At 46.7% G+C, this 21,189-nt stretch overlaps 1 protein-coding gene across 1 annotated transcript in view; it reads left to right on the top strand.

Annotated features, from left to right (window-relative positions):
• LOC139279920 (mitogen-activated protein kinase kinase kinase 5-like) overlaps positions 1 to 21,189 on the top strand; it is a 241,117-nt gene that overhangs the window by 2,002 nt on the left and 217,926 nt on the right. Inside the window, exon 2 of the mRNA XM_070899242.1 lies at positions 17,083 to 17,222. Within this exon, the coding sequence (XP_070755343.1) occupies positions 17,083 to 17,222 (140 nt within the window). The remainder of the gene's footprint in view (positions 1 to 17,082; positions 17,223 to 21,189) is intronic.

The raw sequence follows: 21,189 nt of genomic DNA, 5'->3' as shown, positions 1-21,189 counted from the left end.
CACATCATTTATCCCATCACAAATTACCTCACAAAAAGTTTAAAAGTTCATGTTTTATCTTTTTATTACATTTTTTTTTTAATCTGGCAACTAAAATAGTTTCTATTCTCTGTAATCATCCTGTTGACCATTTATTTTTAATTCCTTAACTAAACTTTTCAGTTGAGTGAGAGTCCAATATGGTGAATGGAGTTTCACCTTTTATTAGTAGCTTTGGCTGATTACTAATTGGCTGTTTCCATTGAAATTTATGTACTTGCTTTGGAGCAGCACATTCCCTTCCTACTCAGTTACGATTTATTGCAATTTTATAAATGCTAAATATGGACCCCTCAAGCCAATACGTGACACGTACATTTACATCAGTCACACAGGGTGCATTGAAGTACGATTCAGGAAATGTAATTGACAAAACACATGCTTGTTGCAACTTTTTACGTACACGCACAGATACTGATCTGCCATGGCAATGCTCACAGCGAGTCAGTCGAGACTTTACTTTAGAAGGACAGGAATGTTTGGTCATGCAAGTTGGTACTACATCTGAGCCAGGGTGTCCCTGGAGATGGAGCACATGGTGTCCACCGGTACGCTCGCGGCCTTCCGTGAGAGGTGGGCGCCGGAGGGACTGGAGTGTATAATCATGCTTGGCAACCAAATTTTAAATTGAACCACATAATGTCCAAAGTTTAATTTGTTTGTTTTGTCGGTTTTACTGCCCCCCCCCCTCTTTAATCGGGGGCACTTGATTTTTTTTTACAGGTGCAAGGTGGTGCTTTGTCTCTTTAAGGCTGCAACATCTAATTGTTAAGTAAAAATAGGCTCAAAGGTCATTCAGAGTGTAATTGTTTAATCAGTTTGAGATGGGAATGTGCTTGCCAGTTTTGAGCTTGCAGCTCAGAAGGACTGAGTATTTTAAGATTGTTTTCTGCTTGTTAGAGCCAAGGATGAAATGTCTGGGTTTCTTTGTCTTTTTGTGTACGATTGCTAAGATTTTTGAAGTCCGAGGGTACAGATATTGTGACTCCTGTGTTAATAAGTATTTTGCGGAGGAGTTTGTTAACATACCCAAAACTAGTCCGAAATGACTGGTTTTCTTTCTCTTCGTTTGTACAGATTGTTGATTATTGTATGTTAATTAGCTGTGAGAAATTTGCTTAAGTTGTCAATAGTTAAGTGTGATAAATGTGGTGGAAAGGAAATCCATGCACATATGCCATTTTTATTATATTACAAGAGGCAGAGCTTATGCAAATGATGTGTGCTGTTTTATGTAGACCATGTTACGCCATGTATTATTCTGCTGCAAAGGGAATCTCCCTTTTAAGGACATAAATTCTAATTGCTGTTTAGTAAGTACTAGGTGAAGTTTGAGTTTAATTGCTGTTTAGGTGTTGCGTCACAACTGTAACTTTTTTTTAAGCATGTTTACTGAGCAGTTACATATCTTCAAATAACTGACTTTGTCTTTTTATGTCTGCTTGCCAAGCTCAGTCAGGCACAGACATGTTTGGTCCTGTTCCTTTGATTATTCAAACCTTGGAAAAATTTGATATTTAAAGTATGCCAGTAGTGTGATGGTCAGGAAATTCACTGAGAGAAAGTTTTTATAGGGAGAAGAGCATCAGGCCATATAATGGAGGACATTAATTTATGATAATTGACAAAGAACCAGAAGGGAGATAGGAAGGTTTATTTTGCACAGCAAGTGGTCACTGTTCTATGCCAACAAAACAAGAGACAATCGGATGCATGTGTGATGCGTACTTTGCGTACCAAGTGTGATGTCCCGAGCTGACCTGGGGAAAATGGTGCCCTGGGAAACTTGTATTTTGGTGCCCTTTCTTTGGGGCCAAGTTTCGGCCTGAGTTGCTCCTGTTTTTTTGGAGCAACTGGATTAGAATGGAGTATCTTAGAAACTGGAATTCTCGGCATTTAGTTTGCTTCAGTTCTAGTCAGTTAGAACAGTTTCACTTTGGAACAGAATTTGTTTTTCAAAAGGGGGCGTGTCCGGCCACTTACACCTGTTTTCAAAGTTTAGGCAGTGAAAACTTACTCCAAACTAACTTAGAATGGAGTAAGTGAAGATTTTTGTACGCTCCAAAAAAACCTTGTCTACACTTAGAAAATCAGACGTAGGGAACGAGGGGTGGGGGGGGAGGGAGGGAAGGGAAGTCATTAAATTCTACAATCATTCAGCAGTCATACTTATACAAATAAAGATCCAACCTGAATAAAAATTTATAAGTAAAGAAAAGATTAAATAATCCATGTACCTACCTGTGTGAAACTGCAGCAGCCTTCGAGCTGCTGTGCTTCAGGCAGGCCTTTCATGTTGGAGACAGACAGAGGTGGCATCAGTGTCTCGATGGCAGCCCCAACAGCGGCAGCAAGCAGCCTTCGAGCTGCGGTGCTTCAGGCAGGCCTTCCTTCTGTCAGTGGCTGGCCGGCAGTCGAAGAAGCAACACACACGCAGCCTTCGGCCATGCGATAGGGGCGGCGTCAGTGGCTGGCTGGCAGCCGAAGAATCAACACGCACGCAGCTTTCGAAGGGGATTGAGGCCATTCGGCCACGCAATAGGGGCGGCGTCAGTGGCTCGACAGCAGCCGAAGATACAGCAGCAGCCTTCGAGCTGTGAGGGGGACTGAGGCCATTTGGCCAGGGACAGGGAGAGGCAGTCACATCGACAGTTTTATACTTAAATTTGCAGAATGGGTGCTGCATTGTCAACACCACGTATTATGCAATGGTTCGCCATCAATTCACTGCATAGAAGAGAATTGATTAGAGCTCACCGCACCAGGGACCGCACTAGGTTTATGGGCAGGAGACCTTACCCACATTGACAATATCAAGCCAGGCGCTCGTACCTGGACATGAGCGAGGCTGATTGTGTCAAAAGGCTGCATTTTCGCAGAGAAGTTGTCGCTGAGATCTGTGATATGCTGAGAGCAGATTTGCAGCCCAGAAGCAGAACGCCAACTGCCCTGTCTGTTGCAGTGAAGGTAACAGCTGCACTTTCTTTCTATGCCTCGGGATTGTTTCAGGCTACAACTGGAGATGTGTGTGCCATCTCTCAACGTGCAATACATGCCTGCATTTACCAGGTCACGGCTGCACTGTATGCGCGAAGGAATGACTTCATCAATTTCCCAATGACCGCACAAGCGATCCATGAGAGGGCTGTGGGCTTCTTCAGGATTGCCGGCTTCTCAAAGGTACAGGGCTGCATTGATTGTACCCACATTGCCTTGCGAGCACCTGTGGAGGATTCTGAGCAGTACCGAAATAGAAAAGGTTTCCACTCTATCAATGTGCAGCTCGTGTGTGATGACAAGCAGCGCATCATGTCAGTCGATGCGAGATACCCTGGCAGCACCCACGATGCATTCATCCTACGCGGTAGTGTTCTATCTGACATGTTTGAGCAGCAGCGAGAAGGGCAGAGCTGGCTACTGGGAGACAAAGGGTACGGCCTGACCACCTGGCTCATGACGCCCCTACGCGTGACACGGACAGAAGCTGACCATTAATACAACATGGCGCACATTGCGAAGCGCAGCATCATTGAGCGGACCATTGGCATATTAAAACAGCGATTCCGATGCCTGGAATATTCTGGAGGACAGTTGCTATATTCTCCTCAGATTGTCGGTCACTTCACTGTTGTGTGCTGCATGCTTCATAACTTAGCCATCATGAGGCAGCAGGAGCTGGTAGTGGAACCAGAAGACCTACATGAAGGTCCAGTTCATGATAATATTACGGAACAGCAGGATGTCGATGATGACGACGATCAGGAAAGCATGCAAGTGCCTGATGCCGGAGCACGAGGTCGGAGGAGGGCCGTCCATCGTGCCCCTTTAACGATTGTTCGAGCCTTGCACCAGCAGCTCATCCGTGAACGCTTCACTTACTGATGCCTGAGGGCTCTGCGACCACTGTTGCACATGGACATGTTTATTCTTTGCAGTTGTTCCTACGTTGTGTTGTGTTAATGGAACATGAAACAGTTTTAATGAAAAAATATTTTATTGAAAAGTTAACGTCACTGTAATAAAATATTTGTTGTATCAAACTATACTTTTTTATATGACTCTTGAAGATCACTTAAAAACTTTAAGATAAACTTGTAAAGTTACAAAAGTTACAAAACAATCGCAATGTGAAAAATCTTGCCTTTTAAGATCACAAACTTCAAGATCACTTTTTAGGGGCAAAATTAAATAAGATGCAAAATGTGAGAGCATTTACACTATAAGATCACTTGAAAACTCTGAGATCGCTTCTAAGTTGTAAAGTTACAAAACTTACAAAACAATTTCAATTTGAAAAACGCTACTACAGCTACATCAAGAACAAGAACAAAAGCAGCAAAGAAAGGCTGCAACCATCTCTCATCCATATCTCAGTGAATGTTCACTTCTTCATGGGGGTGTCATTTGATTGGCCGGGCTGTGTGCCTTTAATGCAGCAGCTATCTCCCTGATGGCCTGTGCCGTCGATTGCACTCCCTCGGACATTCCCTCCCTAAGTTCCCGTGTCATTACTGCTATTTCTCTCGTCAGGATCGTCAACTTTTCACCCACTGCACTGACGCCACCGATGAGTGATCGGGTAAGCTCACTGCATCTGTTGCACGCTGCATCTCAGGAGAGCGTGTCTCCAATCTCCTTCTTTGTCTGGGTCTGCCTCATGGCACCACTACACTGGGAGGCGCGGGCAGGAACGGTGGGACGCTCGGTGTTGCAAGCGGCACCACTACACAGGGAGGCGCGGGCTGGGACTGTGGGATGCTCTGTGTTCCAGACGGCAGAACTAGAGGGAGAGGCTCAGGCTGGAACGGTGGGACGCTCTGTGTTGCAGACGGCAGTACTAGAGAGAGAGGTGCGGGCTGGGATGGTGGGGCACTCGGTGTTCCAGACGACAGCACTTGAGTGCGAGCCATGGGTTGGGATGTTGGACAAATGGGTGTAAACTGCTCCATGATAACAGCAGCAGCACTGGGACCCACAGCGTCAGAATCAAAACCATGAAAGGTGGAACCAAGACCTATGCTAGGGGTTGAAACTTTGATGCCCCTTGATGGGGGCTCATAAACATTGATTTGGAAGCTCTCCCCTGCAGACATTTCAGTCATCGCTGCCATCATCCAGCCTGGTTCGTCCGCATCTGGTTGTACTGGTTCTTGCTCTGTACCCTCAGGATCCTCAGGGTTGGCAGCAGCATCATCATCATCATCATCATGTTCTGCAAAATACATCAGAACAGTCAAATGTTTAACAGCAAGGGAGGGAGCCGGATGAGTGGCATGAGTACTCTCACACATAGCAGGTTAGGCAGCAGGTTGATTTAAAGGGCCACAATGCATTTTCAGGACTTACCCTCTTCCTCGCGTGCGGGCCCAGCTTGTGCTGTACTGATTGCTTTTCTCCATGTACGACTCATCATAGCAGCTACCCTCTGTTCCAAGGGCGTCAGTGGATGCAGATTGGGCATGCCTCCTCCTGTCCGAGTTGCCTCCCTTTTGTTATGGGTCAATTTCTTCTGCAAAGAGTAAAATATAACTTTTTACAGAGTGCGTCAGTCTGCAAGGTGGGACATACAGATAGCCAGGTTACAATTACGATTACATTAAAAATGGGAAATATTACTTCCACTAACTACTTGACCAAAGTCATGCCATTTATTTTTACACTGGCTTCCAGATCTCATGCAACTTGGTTCTAGCGTTTCTTCATTTCTTTTGGTGGCACGTTTATGCGACCTCTGTTGCTGGTATCTAGCTCCTGCCATCTCTGCTCAATTACGTTGACTAATATCTCCATTCCTCATGCAAGAAATTATTTGTTCTTGGTGGACGTTGATCCATTGCAAAGTTGAATTGGCACTCTTATTTCTCAAAACACACAGTCCTTAATTTGCATGCACCAATGCAGCACTGGTTCTGCAAGTTTAGCAGTGAAAAGTTGAACTCACTGATTTCAGCAGGTGATTTATTCAACAGTGCTGCTAAAAGCACTCCCTCACACACAAAAATATCACAAAAATTAAATCACAAGCCTTTCCAGGGGTCCAAGAGACAAATCTTCACTTTTCCTCCAGTCCCTTTAAAAATGGCCGAGTGCCAATGTTTGTTTCACACTGCGCGTGCGCGCATGCTCCAACGCGCACGCGCAGGGTTGCCGGCACGACGTTGCCTCATTTGAATTAGACCCGCCCCCACTGCTTACAGAATCGGCACGAGTGTCTGGCTCCGCCCCCCCTGCTGTGATCTGCGCGCCGCGCCAAGCTGACTTAGAGCACCGAGGAGCCGGAGAATCTCGCAGTTTTTTTCCTGCACACTTTTGGGCGCGAAGAACAGGTGTCCAGCTCGGGGCTGCGCCGTTCTCGGTTACCAAAAGATTTGATTAAATAAATGTATTTCAATTCAGGACCTTTATTCAGAATCTCCCCCAGACTTGAATAATGATACTCTCCTTTCAGAAGTTGCAAATCTTTCTTCTGTTATTGTTGAGTTCTCTCTCAAACAAATAAAATTAATTCAACCGTTTGAATGATTTAGATCCCAAAAGTTTAAAAAATGGCAACATTTCAAAGTATAATATTTCACTCCTCGTGCACGTTACATTCTGTACTTGCTAGATAAACATCTGCTTAAATATAATAACCAACATCCCATGTTCCTGTGAAACTTACCTCAGATAATATTCCAAACTACGGGGCCGAAATTCAATTCCGCAAGAAAGCTGGCGCACCTACCTTTTTTTTGAAAGTTTTTTCCGCTGGGAACGTTGAGGTGGTCTCTCCCTTGATTTTCAGCATTAAGGTTTTTTTTTGACGTTGGACCCGAAGTCGGTCATAGTGGGAGAACGACTGAAAGACAGGCTGAGGGGCTGGATTTGGGTCGGTCCAGGACTCTGCCACTGCGGAGTAGTGGTGATGTCACAGCGTGTGTGCATCACCACACACTCTCCCCTCCGTTAAAGGGGAGAGAACCTGTCAGTCTTTGGCCCACTGGGCCCCCAGGGAAGGTATCGGCTGGGCCAGCGGCCTGGCACCCAAGAGGGGGTGCCAGGCGCCCAGTTGGCGGCCCGGCCGAACCCGGGGGGCACTATTTTGCCGGTCGATCGGGAAGCCAGCCAGCAAAAATAAATACATGGCGGCCGTGGCAGTGGGCCCTCCCCTTGAAGGGCTGCCGCGCTGCTGGGCCACACTCAATGCGGAGAAAGTGCACCGACAGAAAAACCTGTCGGGGGCACCGCATGGCGGGGCATCGGTTTATTTTGGTTAATTTTGCTCGGTGCATTTTTCAGGTGAGGGAGAGCGGCGGTGCGCGTTCTGACCACACACTTGTGGCAGGCATCAGCATCAGGGCAGAATCGGGTCCAGGCCGAAAAATCCCCAACCTGTATTTGGATCGGGGCCAGTTGACCACAAAGTGGTGGCCACGGGATTCCGCCTCATGGCCACCGCAAACGGGCAGTAACTGGTCTTTCCGAGACCCTGAATTTTGGCCCCTACATGTTTTACATTGTAGCGATAATTTTATATAAAAAAACAAAACTAAATTAACTGCTTGTAACAATGACTTCCTTAAGCTCTGATCTGTGGTGACACCACTCTTAATGCCTAGTTCTCCTTTTGCCTGGGAGCTTTGCACCCAATAACCTTGTGGTGGCTCAGATCAGGATTTTTTCTTTCAAGTATTTAAGTTTGGTATAATGTACAAATCGATACTAATAATTGTTTGAGTGCCCTTGCAAGCTAAAAGACTTCTTTTTAGATAAAGAGCTTCGTAGTTTTTTTTTCAACTTGCTATTTACAGCTTGCAAATACATGGTAATTGCTTATAATACTTTGAAAATTCAACTGGCTGTGACACTGATGAAAGTCAGTTCACAGCTATAGAGCAGGAATCACTGGCAGCAAAACTGTCCGCTGATGTCTGTTTAATTAATTGATTTTGTGTGCCCGCTGTCTATCGAGTTATTAATTAACTGGTGCCTGCAGCTATGCTAATTTACTGATTCACCAATGTCCGCACTTGCATTAGTTTATTTAATTTGTCATTCACTTATTGATTTGTAGGTGCACCTGTTGCTCCTTTAATTTATTCAGTTGTTGCTGTGCTCACTGCTCCAATCAGTTATTGGGTTTGGTGTGTTTGCTGGCCTACGTCTTAATTAATTGCTGCCACTTCTCCAGTTAATTTGCTGGTGCCAGATGTTGTATGATCTTATTGATTGAGTGGTGTTTGTTGCACCATTAATTAATTCATTTGCTGGTGCCTGCTTCGCTGTGCTGTGATATTGGTCAGTTGTCAGTGAGTGGTGATATAGGGCTAGGCGGAGTTTCAATTTCTTTCCCTCATGGTGTCAAAAAACCATAAATTGCTCCAATTGAAGCTTGTAATGTAGTTACTGTATTTGCAGTTTCTATTTTAGAAAGTATTGCCATTCTCAATTATGAGAACACGGAGATAAGATTTTTCAACTCCGTACAAGTTTTGACATTTGCAAAGACACAGGCAAAGACGGAGTAACACTATTCTGTTCCTGCAAAACTACATCAAAGGGCTTGGAAACTTTCAACAAGGCTCAAAGCACTATATGTGTTAAGTTCAGAATAACTCCACGAGACTGTGTTGTAAGCTCAAACCATTGTGACCTTGGTCTCTTTAATATAACTGCAAAAGTGAGGCAGCAACATGGTGGACTGCCTTTTATACCTGCTTGCTCCAGGGTTCACAGGTGACCTATAGGCCTCCCACAGATGTGCCCCCTAGTGGCAAGTCTTACACATAGGTGAGGTTCACATACATAACACAATGCTTACATTAATGAATCTAAAATATAATATCATTCCATGTGGGAGCACTGCTAGGCCGGCCTCCCATCTTCCACCCTCCTTAAACTTAAGGTCATCCAAAACTCGACAGCCCGTGTCCTAACTCGCACCACGTCCAATTCACCCATCACCCCTGTGCTCGCTGACCTACATTGGCTCTCGGTTAAACAACGCCTTGATTTAAAAATTCTCATCCTTGTTTTCAAACCCCTCCGTGGCCTCGCCCCTCCCTATCTCTGTAACCCCCTCCAGCCCTACAACTCTCCGAGATATATGCACTCCTCTAATTCTGGCCTCTTGAGCATCCCTGATTTGAATCGCTCCGCCATGCTTTCAGCCACCAAGGCCCTAAGTTCTGGAATTCCCTCCGTAAATCTCTCCACCTCTCTTTCCTCCTTTTAAGACGCTCCTTTAAAACCTACCTCATTGACCAAGCCTGTGGTCATGTACTCTAATATCTCCTGATGTGGCTCAGTGCCAACTTTTGCTTGGTAACGCACCTGTGAAGCGCCTTGGGACGTTTTGCTACATTAAAGACGCTATATAAATACAAGTTGTTGTTAGATTTATTCTTTATTTTGTGGATTATTCAGAAACCGGTTCCTTCAAGCGACCCTCTGGAAGGAAAGCTGTGATTGTGAATCTGTTTCTCTCTGGTTCAGGGTTCAGACTGGGCCGGAATTGGAAACCCATTTTCTGCCCTCATTCAGAATGCCACTTCCCTTGAAATGAAATTGTAAAAAATCATGGCAGTACCAGCCACGCTAAATCGTACAGCTTCAAATTTAAGACTTTCATTTCAGGTTAACCCTCATTACACCTAATGTTATATAGAAAGAAGATATAAAGGACTTTCGTTTGTATAGCACCTTTCACAACCTCAGGACGTCTCAAAGCGCTTTATAGACAATTAAGTACTATTGAAGTGCTAGGGAGCCAGAAGAGCCGAGGGCCCAGGGACAGCACTGGCCAGCCCACACTGTGATATGTGTGCGCACTATGTCAGTGCAGCAGAGCAGGACTCCAATCATCCTGGTTCAACCCTTGCCACTGGATAACGGTCTAGCTCTGTCAAGCCCGTTTGGTGACTGATGTGCAACGGCCACCACACGTTTAAAAAATCCATGCACAGGCATCTTCCACCCCTTTGTTAGAGTTCAGGACTGGAACATCGGGTCCTTCATTGGAACACCTGAGAACTCATCCCTTTTGGTGTGGAAGAAAGTCATCCTCATTCGAGGGACCACCTATGATGATGATGATTAACGTGCTGTCACTGTTGTAGGCAACAATGTAGGCAACGTAGACAGGACCTCGGTTTAATGTCTCATCTGAAAGACGGCACCTCCAACAGTGTAGCACTCCCTCCGCATTGCATTGGAGTGTCAGCCTAGATTATGTGCTAAAGTTTCAGAGTGGGGCTTGAACCCATAACCTCCAGACTCCGAGGCCAATATATGGTTTGACAGAATTATAGAATCATAGAAATTTACAGCATGGTAGGAGGCCATTTCGACCCATCGTGTCTGCGCCGGCCGACAAAGAGCTATCCAGCCTAATCCCATTTTCCAGCTCTTGGTCCGTAGCCCTGTAGGTTACGGCTCTTCAAGTGCACATCCAAGTACTTTTTAAATGTGTGAGGGTTTCTGCCTCTACCACACTTTCAAGCAGTGAGTTCCAGACCCCTACCACCCTCTGGGTGAAGAAATTTCCTCTCAAATCTTCTCTAAACCTCCTATGAATTACTTTAAATCTATGCCCCCTGATTGTTGATCCCTCTGCTAAGGGAAATAGGTCCTTCCTATCCACTCTATCTCGGGCCCTCATAATTTTGTACACCTCAATAAGGTCTCCCCTCAACCTCCTCCGTTCCAAAGAAAACAAACCCAGCCTATCCAACCTTTCCTTATTGCGAAAATTCTCCAGCCCAGGCAACATCCTCGTAAATCTCCTCTGTACCCTCTCTAGTGCAATCACATCTTTCCTGAAATGTGGTGACCAGAATTGTTCGCAGTACTCCAGCTGTGGCCTAAAACTGACGGGTTGCAAAATGCAGTTTGTATGATATGCAAACCTGAGTGTGCAACATTTGCACTAGTCCGCTGCACCCAGTACTGAGCCAGGTCTATTTCCAGGCCAGATGCACCAGAAGTGCCAGCCCAGTATTGGTGGCCACCTGGGAAAGCTCAACCTCAGTTTGCTGAACGACCGGTATCTCAACATGGCTGGTCTGGCCGTGACCCAAAGTAAACTTATTTATTTACTTTCATTTCTAATTTTAGTGCTGTGTGTGCTTTGTGTTGTCAGAGGTGGTTCAATGTTAATGTTTCTATGTTCAATGTGGAATAAAGTAGTTCTGCTCCTGCAATGGAGTGGGGAAGGTGTGCTTTAAGTGCCAAGACCTTTGAGGACTTTTCCTAAGCTGTTTCCCAGCTATCCATTTAATATGGCAGAAGATAATCCAGGTTAGTGTTTCCTTGTGGAGTCCTCAATATTCTCATTGGAGGTCATGGGTTCAAGCCCCACACAAAATTAAGGCTGACACATCAGTGCAGTACTGAGCGAGTCAACATCATCATAGGCAGTCCCTTGAAACGAGGATGACTTGCTTCCACGCCAAAAAAAAGGATGAGTTCACAGGTGTTTCGAATGAAGAACCCAAACTACATCCTCAAGGGTGGAAGATGCCTGTGCGTGGATTTTTTTTAACGTGTGGTGGCCATTGCACACCAGCTACCACACGGGCTTGACAGAGCTAGGTCTTTGTCCAGTGGCAAGGATTACCCAAGACAATTGGAGATGTGCTCTGCTGCACGGACCTGGTGTGCACACATATCGCAGTGTGGGCTGGCCCCTGCTGCCCCTGCTGCCCCAAACGCACGCCTCCCCTGGGCCCCGATCACATCCCTCCACAGTCTCTCGCCACTCCTTCTGAGGGAGTGTTGCACTGTCGGAGGTGCCGTGTGTCAGGTGAAATGTTAAACAGAGTTCCTGTCTGCCCTCCCTGGTGGGTGTAAAAAATCCCATGGCGCTATTTGAAGAAGAGCTGGGAAGTTCTTCCCGGTGCCCTGGCGAGCATATATCTTCCATTCATCATCATTAAAAAAAAAAGGTTACCTGGTCATTATCACACTGGTGTTTGTGGGATTTTGCTGTGTGCAGGATGGCTGTCGTGTTTCCTATATTACAACAGTGACTGCACCTCCTAAAATACTTTTTTGCTGTGACGTGCTTGGGGACATGCTGTGGTCGTTAAAGGCTCCATATAAATGCAAGTGTTTTTGTTTGTTTTCTCAGTGAAATGGACATACTGCAGTGAGGTGAGCCGAGGAGATGGCGTGACTGGTTTGGTGATGGGGAAGGGGCTACGTTACAGATGTACCGAGGGATTCGAAAGGGGGTCTCGAGGGCACTTGATATGGGCACTGGAAATGTCACCCAGTGCGGCTTGGTCTGTGATTTAAGCTGCGTGTGGTGGGAAGAGGCAGGTCCATGATCCATCGTTCCTGTGCTCTGTTTGACCTGTGGCCACAGTTAATCTCTGCCCATGTTGTTAGCGACTGCTGCTAGAAGTATGTGTGTGTCAATGTCAAATGAGGACAGCATTGGGCTTGATGCTGATACTGAATCGTTCACATGGGAGCCAGGCCATTTCCTGTCTGAGGCTGATAACACTGTACACAAGGTAGGTGAGATGTTGGGTAATGTACCCTTATGGTGACTGTGGTCCCATGAACTCGCTTTGGTCGCCCTTGGAAAGGTCCAAGAGGAATTTCTCAGACCTCTCATTTCCTGAATTGGCCAAGGATTTCCCATTCTGTTTTATTCTGCCTTTCCAAAGAAAGTATATGGCTGGTGTTGGTTGGGAGCATTCAATGTCATCATGCTTAGTTGCAACATGACTGGACAGGAAAGGCTAGGTGGACCATCTGGTCTTTTCCTGTCTGTCATTTTCCTAAATGTGCTGTATACACCTGTGAGTATGCTGACAGATTTGTAGTGCAATGTGACTGGCTTAGTTCACAAGATTCTATTTATTGGGGACTTGGCCTGGAGGGAGGTGCACGGAGCAGTTCCGTGCAATAAGTTTTTAAGCCGGTTCACGGGCTCCCAGGCCGCCTGCAATTTCTTTGGTCTGGAAGAGTCCGTGTTCCATGTTTTTACTGAATGTGTGAGGTTGCAGCCCCTGTTCCAATATTTAAAGGGGCTGCTCCTGAAATTCTGGTTGCACTTCAGTCCCACACTCCTGATCTTTGGGCACCCTGTGCGGAGGGGAGCGGGTAGGTCCGAGGGCCTCCTCGTAGGACTGCTCCTGGTCCAGGCAGCGGGCGGTCGAGGGGGTCGTTCAGCCTGACTGCCTGCCTCTCTTCCGCGCCTACATCCGGGCCAGGGTGTTCTTAGAGATGGAGCATGGGGTGTCCACTGGTACTCTCGCGGCCTTCCGCGAGAGGTGGGCGCCGGAGGGACTGGAGTGCATTATCACCCCTGGCAACCAAATTTTAATTTGATTTTATGTTTTCAAGTTTAATTTGTTTTAATTGCCAGGTTTTAGTGTCTCCCTCCCCTTTTATAGGGGGCACTTGTAAATTATATGATTTTATTGCCCAAAACAAAAATCCAAAAAAAACAAAACAAAAAAAAAAATCAAAAAAAAAAACAAAAAAAAGGGCAGTTGAAAAGTGGCTGGAGTGGTCCCCAGATTAGGGGGCACTTGATTTAATGTTAATTATGTTTAACTCCAAAATAGTTGTAGTGCAGTGTGACTGGATTAGTTCACAAGATTCTATTTGTTGGGGACTTTGCCTGGAGGGGCGGTGCACGGAGCAGTCCCGTGCAATAAATTTTTAAGTCGGTTCTGCGGTCTGGAAGAATCCGTGTTCCATTATTTAAAGGGGCTGCTCCTCAATTTCTGGCTGCACTTCAGTCCCACACTCCTGATCTTTGGGCACCCTGTGAGGAGGGGAGCAGGTAGGTCCGAGGGCCTCCACGTAAGACTGCTCCTGGGCACGGCCAAGGGTGCCATCAGCCGGTCCAGGCAGCGGGCGGTCGAGGGGGTCGTTCAGCCTGACTGCCTGCCTCTATTCCGCGCCTACATCCGGTCCAGGGTGTCCTTAGAGATGGAGCACGCGGTGTCCACTGGTATGCTCGCGGCCTTCCACGAGAGGTGGGCGCCGGAGGGACTGGAGTGCATCGTTACACCCGGCAACCAAATTTTAATTTGACTTGATATGTTTTAAAGTTTAATTTGTTTTAATTGCCGGGTTTTAGTGTCCCCCTCCCCTTTTATAGGGGACACTTGTAAATTATGGTTTTACTGCCCAAAAAAAACCAAAACAAACTCACAAAAATCACCAAAAAAAAACAAAAAAAAGGGCACGTGAAAAGTGTTTGGAATGTCCCCCAGATCGGGGGGCACATGATTTAATTTATTATGGTTTTCCACAAAAGAGTTGTAGTGCAGTGTGACTGGCTTAGTTCACAAGATTCTATTTATCGGGGACTTGGCCTGGGGAGGTGGTGCACGGAGCAGTCCTGTGCAATAAATTCTTAAGTCGGTTCACGGGCTCCCAGGCCGCCTGCAATTTCTGCGGTCTGGAGGAGTCCGTGTTCCATGTTTTTATTGAGTGTGCGAGGTTGCAGTCCCTGTTCCATTATTTAAAGGGGCTGCTCCTCAATTTCTGGTTGCACTTCAGTCCCACTCTCCTAATCCTTTGGGTACCCTGTGCGGAGGGGAGCGGGTAGGTCCAAAGAACTCCTTGTAGGACTGCTCCTGAGCACGGCCAAGGGTGCCATCAGCTGGTCCAGGCAGCGGGCGGTCGAGGGGGTCGTTCAGCCCGACTGCCTGCCTCTCTTCCGTGCGTACATCCGAGCCAGGGTGTCCCTTGAGATGGAGCATGCGGTGTCCACCGGTACGCTCGTGGCCTTCCACGAGAGGTGGGCGCCGGAGGGACTGGAGTGCATCATCACCCCCGGCAACCAAACTTTAATTTGATTACTATTGTTAAAGTTTAATTTGTTTAAGTTTGTTGGTTTTAGCGCCCCTCCGCCCCCTCCCCCCCCACTTCCCTTTTAGCCAGGGGGCACTTGTATAATTTGTGGTTTTGGTGCCCTCAAAACAAAAACAAAAAAACAAGGGGGCACTTGAAACATTTTTGGAGTGTGACCCCCCTTTTAATCAGGGGGCACTTGATTATTGTGTCAACAAAAATCGTTGTAAAGCTGTTGCAGTATGAATGGCTTAGCCAGTCACGTGATGTTCACAAGACTTTATTTATTGGGGACTTGGCCTGGGGGGTGGTGCACGGAGCAGTCCCGTGCAATAAGTTTTTAAGTTGGTTCACGGACTCCAAGGCTGCCTGTAATTTCTGCGCTCTGGAAGAGTCCGTGTTCCATGTTTTTATTGAGTGTGTCAGGTTGCAGCCCCTCTTCCAATTACTGAAGGGGCTGCTTCTCAAATTCTGGTTGCACTTCAGTCCCACACTCCTGATCTTTGGGCACCCTGTGCAGAGGGAACGGGCAGGTCGGAAGGCCTCTTCACAGGACTGCTCCTGGGCATGGCCACAGTGGCCATCAGCCAGTCCAGGCAGCGGGCTGTCGAGGGGGTCATTCAGCCCTACTGCCTGCTTCTCTTCTGTGGTTTTGTTCGAGCCAGGGTGTCCCTGGAGATGGAGCATGTGGTGTCCACCGGTACGCTCGCGGCCTTCCGTGAGAGGTGGGCACTGGAGGGACTGGAGTGCATCATTTATCTCACGAACAATTTTAATTTGATTTGATTTGACAAAGGTTCCCTTTTATGTTCAATTGTTAATTTGTGGTTTTTGGTGCCCTCAAAAAAAAAAAAGGGGGGGCACTTGAATGAAGTTTCTGCCAAAATAGTTGTAGAGCTGTTGCAGTGTGAGTGGCTTAGCCAGTCACGTGATGTTCACAAGACTCAATAAAACCCCAGTCAGTTGGGTCTCGGTCATCCACGATGAGACATGCAGTTGTGAGCCTAGTGGATGAACTGGTAATGTGTAGTGTGATTGTTAAACTTTTGTTCATGAACCAACTAGTTCTTAACAGCATTGTGTTGCTATTAATTCTTAAGCAATGAACCCATGAAGCTGTGTCTCTGGTAAAATTGCTTGGCCACTGTATTCAGTCATAAAAGAATAATGACCACTTGAGTGAGGTGATGGACCAGTGCTGGTGAAGCCATTGGTCGGTAAGGAGTCCATACCTTCAGGGGACGTACGGAGGAGAGAAGGAAAAAGCACATTTGAAGAAAAAATCACGTTGTAAGCAGGTTACTTGACTTAATTTACGATTGCGGAATTGGAGGATAAGTACAATGTGATCATTTGTTAGATGTCGTCCTTACTACTAGGGGGATCAAGGGGTATGGTGAGAAAGCAGGAATGGGGTACTGAAGTTGCATGTTCAGCCATGAACTCATTGAATGGCGGTGCAGGCTAGAAGGGCCGAATGGCCTACTCTTGCACCTATTTTCTATGTTTCTATGTCTCTATCCTCAAATATGATGGAAAATCAGAAGAAGTATTAATCAGCGTAATACTAGAGATTTTAAGATAATCGGTAAATGAACCAGCGGGGACATGAGCGTTTTTTTCACGCAGCAAGTTGTTATGATCTAGAATGCTCTGGAAAAGGTGGTGGAAGTGGTTAACATTTCAGGTCGATGACACTTCGTCAGAACTGGCAAAAGTTCTCTTAATGTTGGTTTGTGATATAGAGCCTGAATGAATGATTTATGAATTATTGAATTATTTATGATTGAATGAATGATTTATGAATGAACTATGAAAGCTGAATTAACTAATGTATTAATCCGTTAAAACATTAATGTCAGGAACTTTCTCGGGCTTGTGTAACATATGGCAATATGTTACCAGTGAGGTGTTTGTCAATCCCTCCCTTCCCCCTCCCTACGCTGAGTTATTGATCTTGGCCATGAGACTGGAAGTGGAAGCCAGGCCCATTCCAATAGAAAGAGTGCAGTATTGCAAGCCTCCTCTCAGTTGATTGATGAGTCGGGAGTAGGTCAGTCTTAGGCCCTCCAAGCCACAGGGGTTGGGGGGGTTATGGCTCCAGGAGGTCTAAAGCGGGGAGAGGTAACAAAATGAGGCGGAAAACGATTAGAGAATCACACATCCTTGAACTAAAAGGAAGGTAGCCCAGCCTTGGCTGATCAGATTTTCCAAGTGCTCCATTAATGGTGCTGTTCTTTACAGATGTTGCAGTGGTGGAGATGACTGATCCTTACTGCCAGCCCTCACTCTTCTATCACCTTGGCGTACGGGAGAGTTTCAGCATGACCAACAATGTGGTCCTTTGTTGCGACAGCAATCTGACATCTCTGCAGTCACTACAGGTAAGAGGGCCCACAGACCTCAAACAGTCGCGTCGCTACCTTTTTACTGCTTTTACCACCGGGTCCAGCTGTGTGCCGGCACTTGGGATCTCCCGATTCCTTCCTGTGGATTGGGACTGAGGGACATTTGGTTGAAGGTTAGGTTAAAATTCTCTTCACTAGGGTGAGTCAGCCGCTATGTTGTGGGAATGAAAACTGAAGGTCCTCTCAATCCCAGCTGGTAAAGCCCGTATCAAAAACTCTGAACTCCTTCACGGCAAACGAGCAAAAGGTGGGCAGAGGAAACGTTACAGGGACACCCTCAAAGCCTCCCTGATAAAGTGCAACATCCCCACTGATGCCTGGGAGTCCCTGGCCAAAGACCGCCCTAAGTGGAGGAAGTGCATCCGGGAGGGCGCTGAGCACCTCGAGGCTCATTGCCGACAGCATGCAGAAACCAAACTCAGGCAGCGGAAAGAGCGTGTAGCAAATCTGTCCCACCCTCCCTTTCCCTCAACCACTATCTGTCCCACCTGTGACAGGGACTGTGGTTATCGTATTGGACTGTCCAGTCACCTAAGAACTCATTTTTAGAGTGGAAGTGATTCCAAGGGACTGCCTAAGATGATGATTATTTACACAGGATTCCTCCTCCCTCCCTCTGTTCCTACATGCCGTTCCCTTTCAGTAGAAGGATCTGAGCCGAACCCATGCTGCTGTTTGATTCACTCCGTGATCACATGACAGGGATTGTGCAGATCCAAGAGGAAGAACTGGATCTGTTTTTTCAGTCACAGGTCAACTAGTGTTGTGCTCAGAATTGCTGTAGTCTTTCTCCCTTCTGGAAAAGTCCACCTTAAGCTCGTCCGTCCTTTCATTCTGCTGGCTCAGACCGCTGTCCCCCTCCCCAGGTCCTTGACCGCTTGGTCAGCCACTCACCTCTGACCTCTGCACTCTGCGCTGACCTCTGCCGCAGCTCCCTGTGGGAACCCCTCCAGTCCCGTTTCTGCCCTGTCCACTCCAAGACACAGCCTGGTGGAAGTCAGCTTCTGTACTTGTGACCATGGTGCATTACCCCTCCTTGTCCTCCACAATCTATCTGCGCTGTTGACCCAGTCGACCATTTCAACCTCCTTGAGTACCTTCCCACTGTGGTTTTCCTCAGCAGCACCGCCCTCGTCCAGCTTCAGTCCCACCACAGCCACTTCATCTCCAGCGATGGCTTCTCTTCCTGTTTGCATTATCCCAATATTCTATCTTTGGCCCCTGTCTTTTCCTCAGTATTTGCAGGATGCTGTTATTTTCCACATTAAAGAGAAAAAAAGAACTTGCATTTATATAGCGCCTTTCACAACCTCATGACATCACAAAACACATTACAGCCAATGACATACTTTTTGAAGTGTAGTCACTGTTGTAATGTAGGAGAAACGGCAGCCAATATGCGCACAGCAAGCTCCCACAAACAACAATGAGATAATAATGGCCAGATAATCTATTTTTTAGTGATGTTGGTTGAGAGATAAATATTGACCAGGACACCAGGGAGAATTCCCCTGCTCTTCTTCAAGTAGTGCCATGGGATCTTAATGTCTCCCTCAGTACTGCGCTGAAGTGTCAGCCGAGATTATGTGCCCAAGGCTCTGGAGCAGGCATGGAACCCACAACTTGAACCCTCTGACACAGAAGCGAGTGTACTACTAACTGAGTCACAGCTAATTGTATGCCGCTGTCGCCCAGCTCTAACTCTCCACCACCCTGGACTCCAGGACAATGTTCCCAGTCATTTTTTGGGGTGTGTGTGGCCCCTTTAAGGGGCTGCATGGCCCATTTGCAGTTCCGCACAAACTGTAACATTGCAAAAGCTGGTCCTGGGCTACGCGGGACCGGCAGAGAGCTACATGGCCGCGTAACCCACAGGGGACGTTGCTCCAGAACCACACCTGCGCGATCAGAATCTTTGTCAGACATCATCGTGGATGAGCCAGAACTTGCTCCAGTTTGAATGTCGGGAAGATTGAAGCCATCCTGTTTGGCTCCTGCCAAAAACGACACAGCCACGTCCTTTTTGTTATGTGTTGAATAAAGAGTCAGACTAGATACTGCAAGCTCAAAGTAAGGTGTGACCGTAGTCCTTTATTACAGATCTCAGAGTGCCTCTCCAGCCTGTGAGGCCTCCTTATATACAGGTGCTCCCAAGGGCTTGTGGGATCCCTTAGGACTCCAGGGGATGGGCCCTCTGGTGGTTAGACATGGTATTTACAGGTTTACATATATAACACTTTTCCCCTTCTTGGCTCCTTAGTCAAGCTGAACCGATGGTTCTCATCCTTGGTGTCCTATTGGACTCTCAGCTGAACTTCAAACTCTGCATCCTATTCGTCGGCAAAACCATCTATGCAAAACTGCCCATCGCTGCCTCTCCCTTACCCCGGCACCAATACTAAAATGTATTTTTATGATTTGTCTCCGCGCTGGACTGAAACGTCAATCTCCATGACTTAGTGCCATTGTAATTCTATTTTTTACATTTTGGGGAAGTGTGTCGCCAGTGTTTTGAGGTGAAGCTGTCTGGGAAGGCTGATAACGTTTTATGTTCAGGGTAATGTGTCAGTCTTGGCTCAGTGACACTCTCGGCTCGGAGTCAGAAGGTTGTGGGTTCAAATCGCACTTCAGAGACGAGCACAAAATCTAGGCTGACGCTCCAGTGCAGTACTGACGGAGATGCTGTCTTTCAGATGAGACATTAAACCGAGGCCCCATCTGCCCTATTTGAGATGTAAAAGATCCCATGGAACTATTTGCAAAAGAGTAGGGGAGTTATCCCTGGTGTCCTGACCAATATTTATCCTTCAACCAACATAACTAAAACAGATTATCTGGTCATTATCACATTGCTGTTTGTGGGACCTTGCTGTGCGCAACTTGACTGCTGCGTTTCCCACATTACAACAGTGACTACACTTCAAAAATAAAAATTGGCTGTAAAGCGCATTGGGACGTCCTGAGGTTCATGAAAGGCGCTATATAAATGCAAGTCTTTCTTCATTAAATGTAGAGGAATTCCAGCTCTGAATAAGATGGATAACAAGTGATGTGATGAGTCTTGGCTGTACGTTTAGTTTACAAGATGATGAATAACATTTCCCAAAATGAACATCCCTTCAGTTGGAGATGACAGCTCTTCAAGGTCCCTCTGTACTGGAATAACCCAAATGGGAATAGATGAATATGTTTGTCTCAGCAACTAATTGGCTCACAAGCCATATATAACCGATGTATCACTGATGTGTAAGTGCTATAATTATTTTAGAATTGATATATTGTTGGGTGTCCAGCTGGCATTGTCACAGCTTTTGCTTGACATGATGTTTTTGTTTGTTGCGTTCAAATTGTTTTAACACAGCCTGTTCTGTGGGGATCTGGCTATGAGTTGTGCAATGTACGTTCAATGCCGGTTGGCTGATTAATATCAGGCCTCATCTGGGAACAATGGGCCGAACTCATTTGTTCTTAATATAATTGTTCAACTTGCTGAAGGATTTCTGGAGTGGACTCTCTCCCTCACCTAGTTCCCAGGTAACAAATAGCACACTCATCATCATCGTAGGCGGTCCCTCAAAACGAGGATGACTTGCTTCCATGTCAAAAAAAGGATGAGTTCACAGGTGTTTCAATGAAGGACCTAATATTTCGGATCCCGAACTACATGTTGAAGGGTGGAAGATGCCTGTGCGTGAATTTTTTTTAACGTGTGGTGGCCATTGCACACCAGCCATGACACGGGCTTGACAGAGCTAGGTCTTGGTCCAGTGGCAAGGGTTAACCAGGACGACTGGAAACCAAGCTCTGCTGCACGGACCTAGTGCGCACACATATCGCAGTGTGGGCTGGCCCATGGGCCCTCGCCTCTTCTGGCCCCGAACTCACGCTTCTCCTGGGCCCCAATCAAGTCCCTCTACAATTTCTCGCCACTCCTGCTATACCT

This window comes from Pristiophorus japonicus, chromosome 14, assembly GCF_044704955.1.
Source record: "Pristiophorus japonicus isolate sPriJap1 chromosome 14, sPriJap1.hap1, whole genome shotgun sequence".
Lineage (NCBI taxonomy): Eukaryota > Metazoa > Chordata > Chondrichthyes > Pristiophoridae > Pristiophorus > Pristiophorus japonicus.
This window is presented reverse-complemented; position numbering and strand designations above follow the sequence as displayed.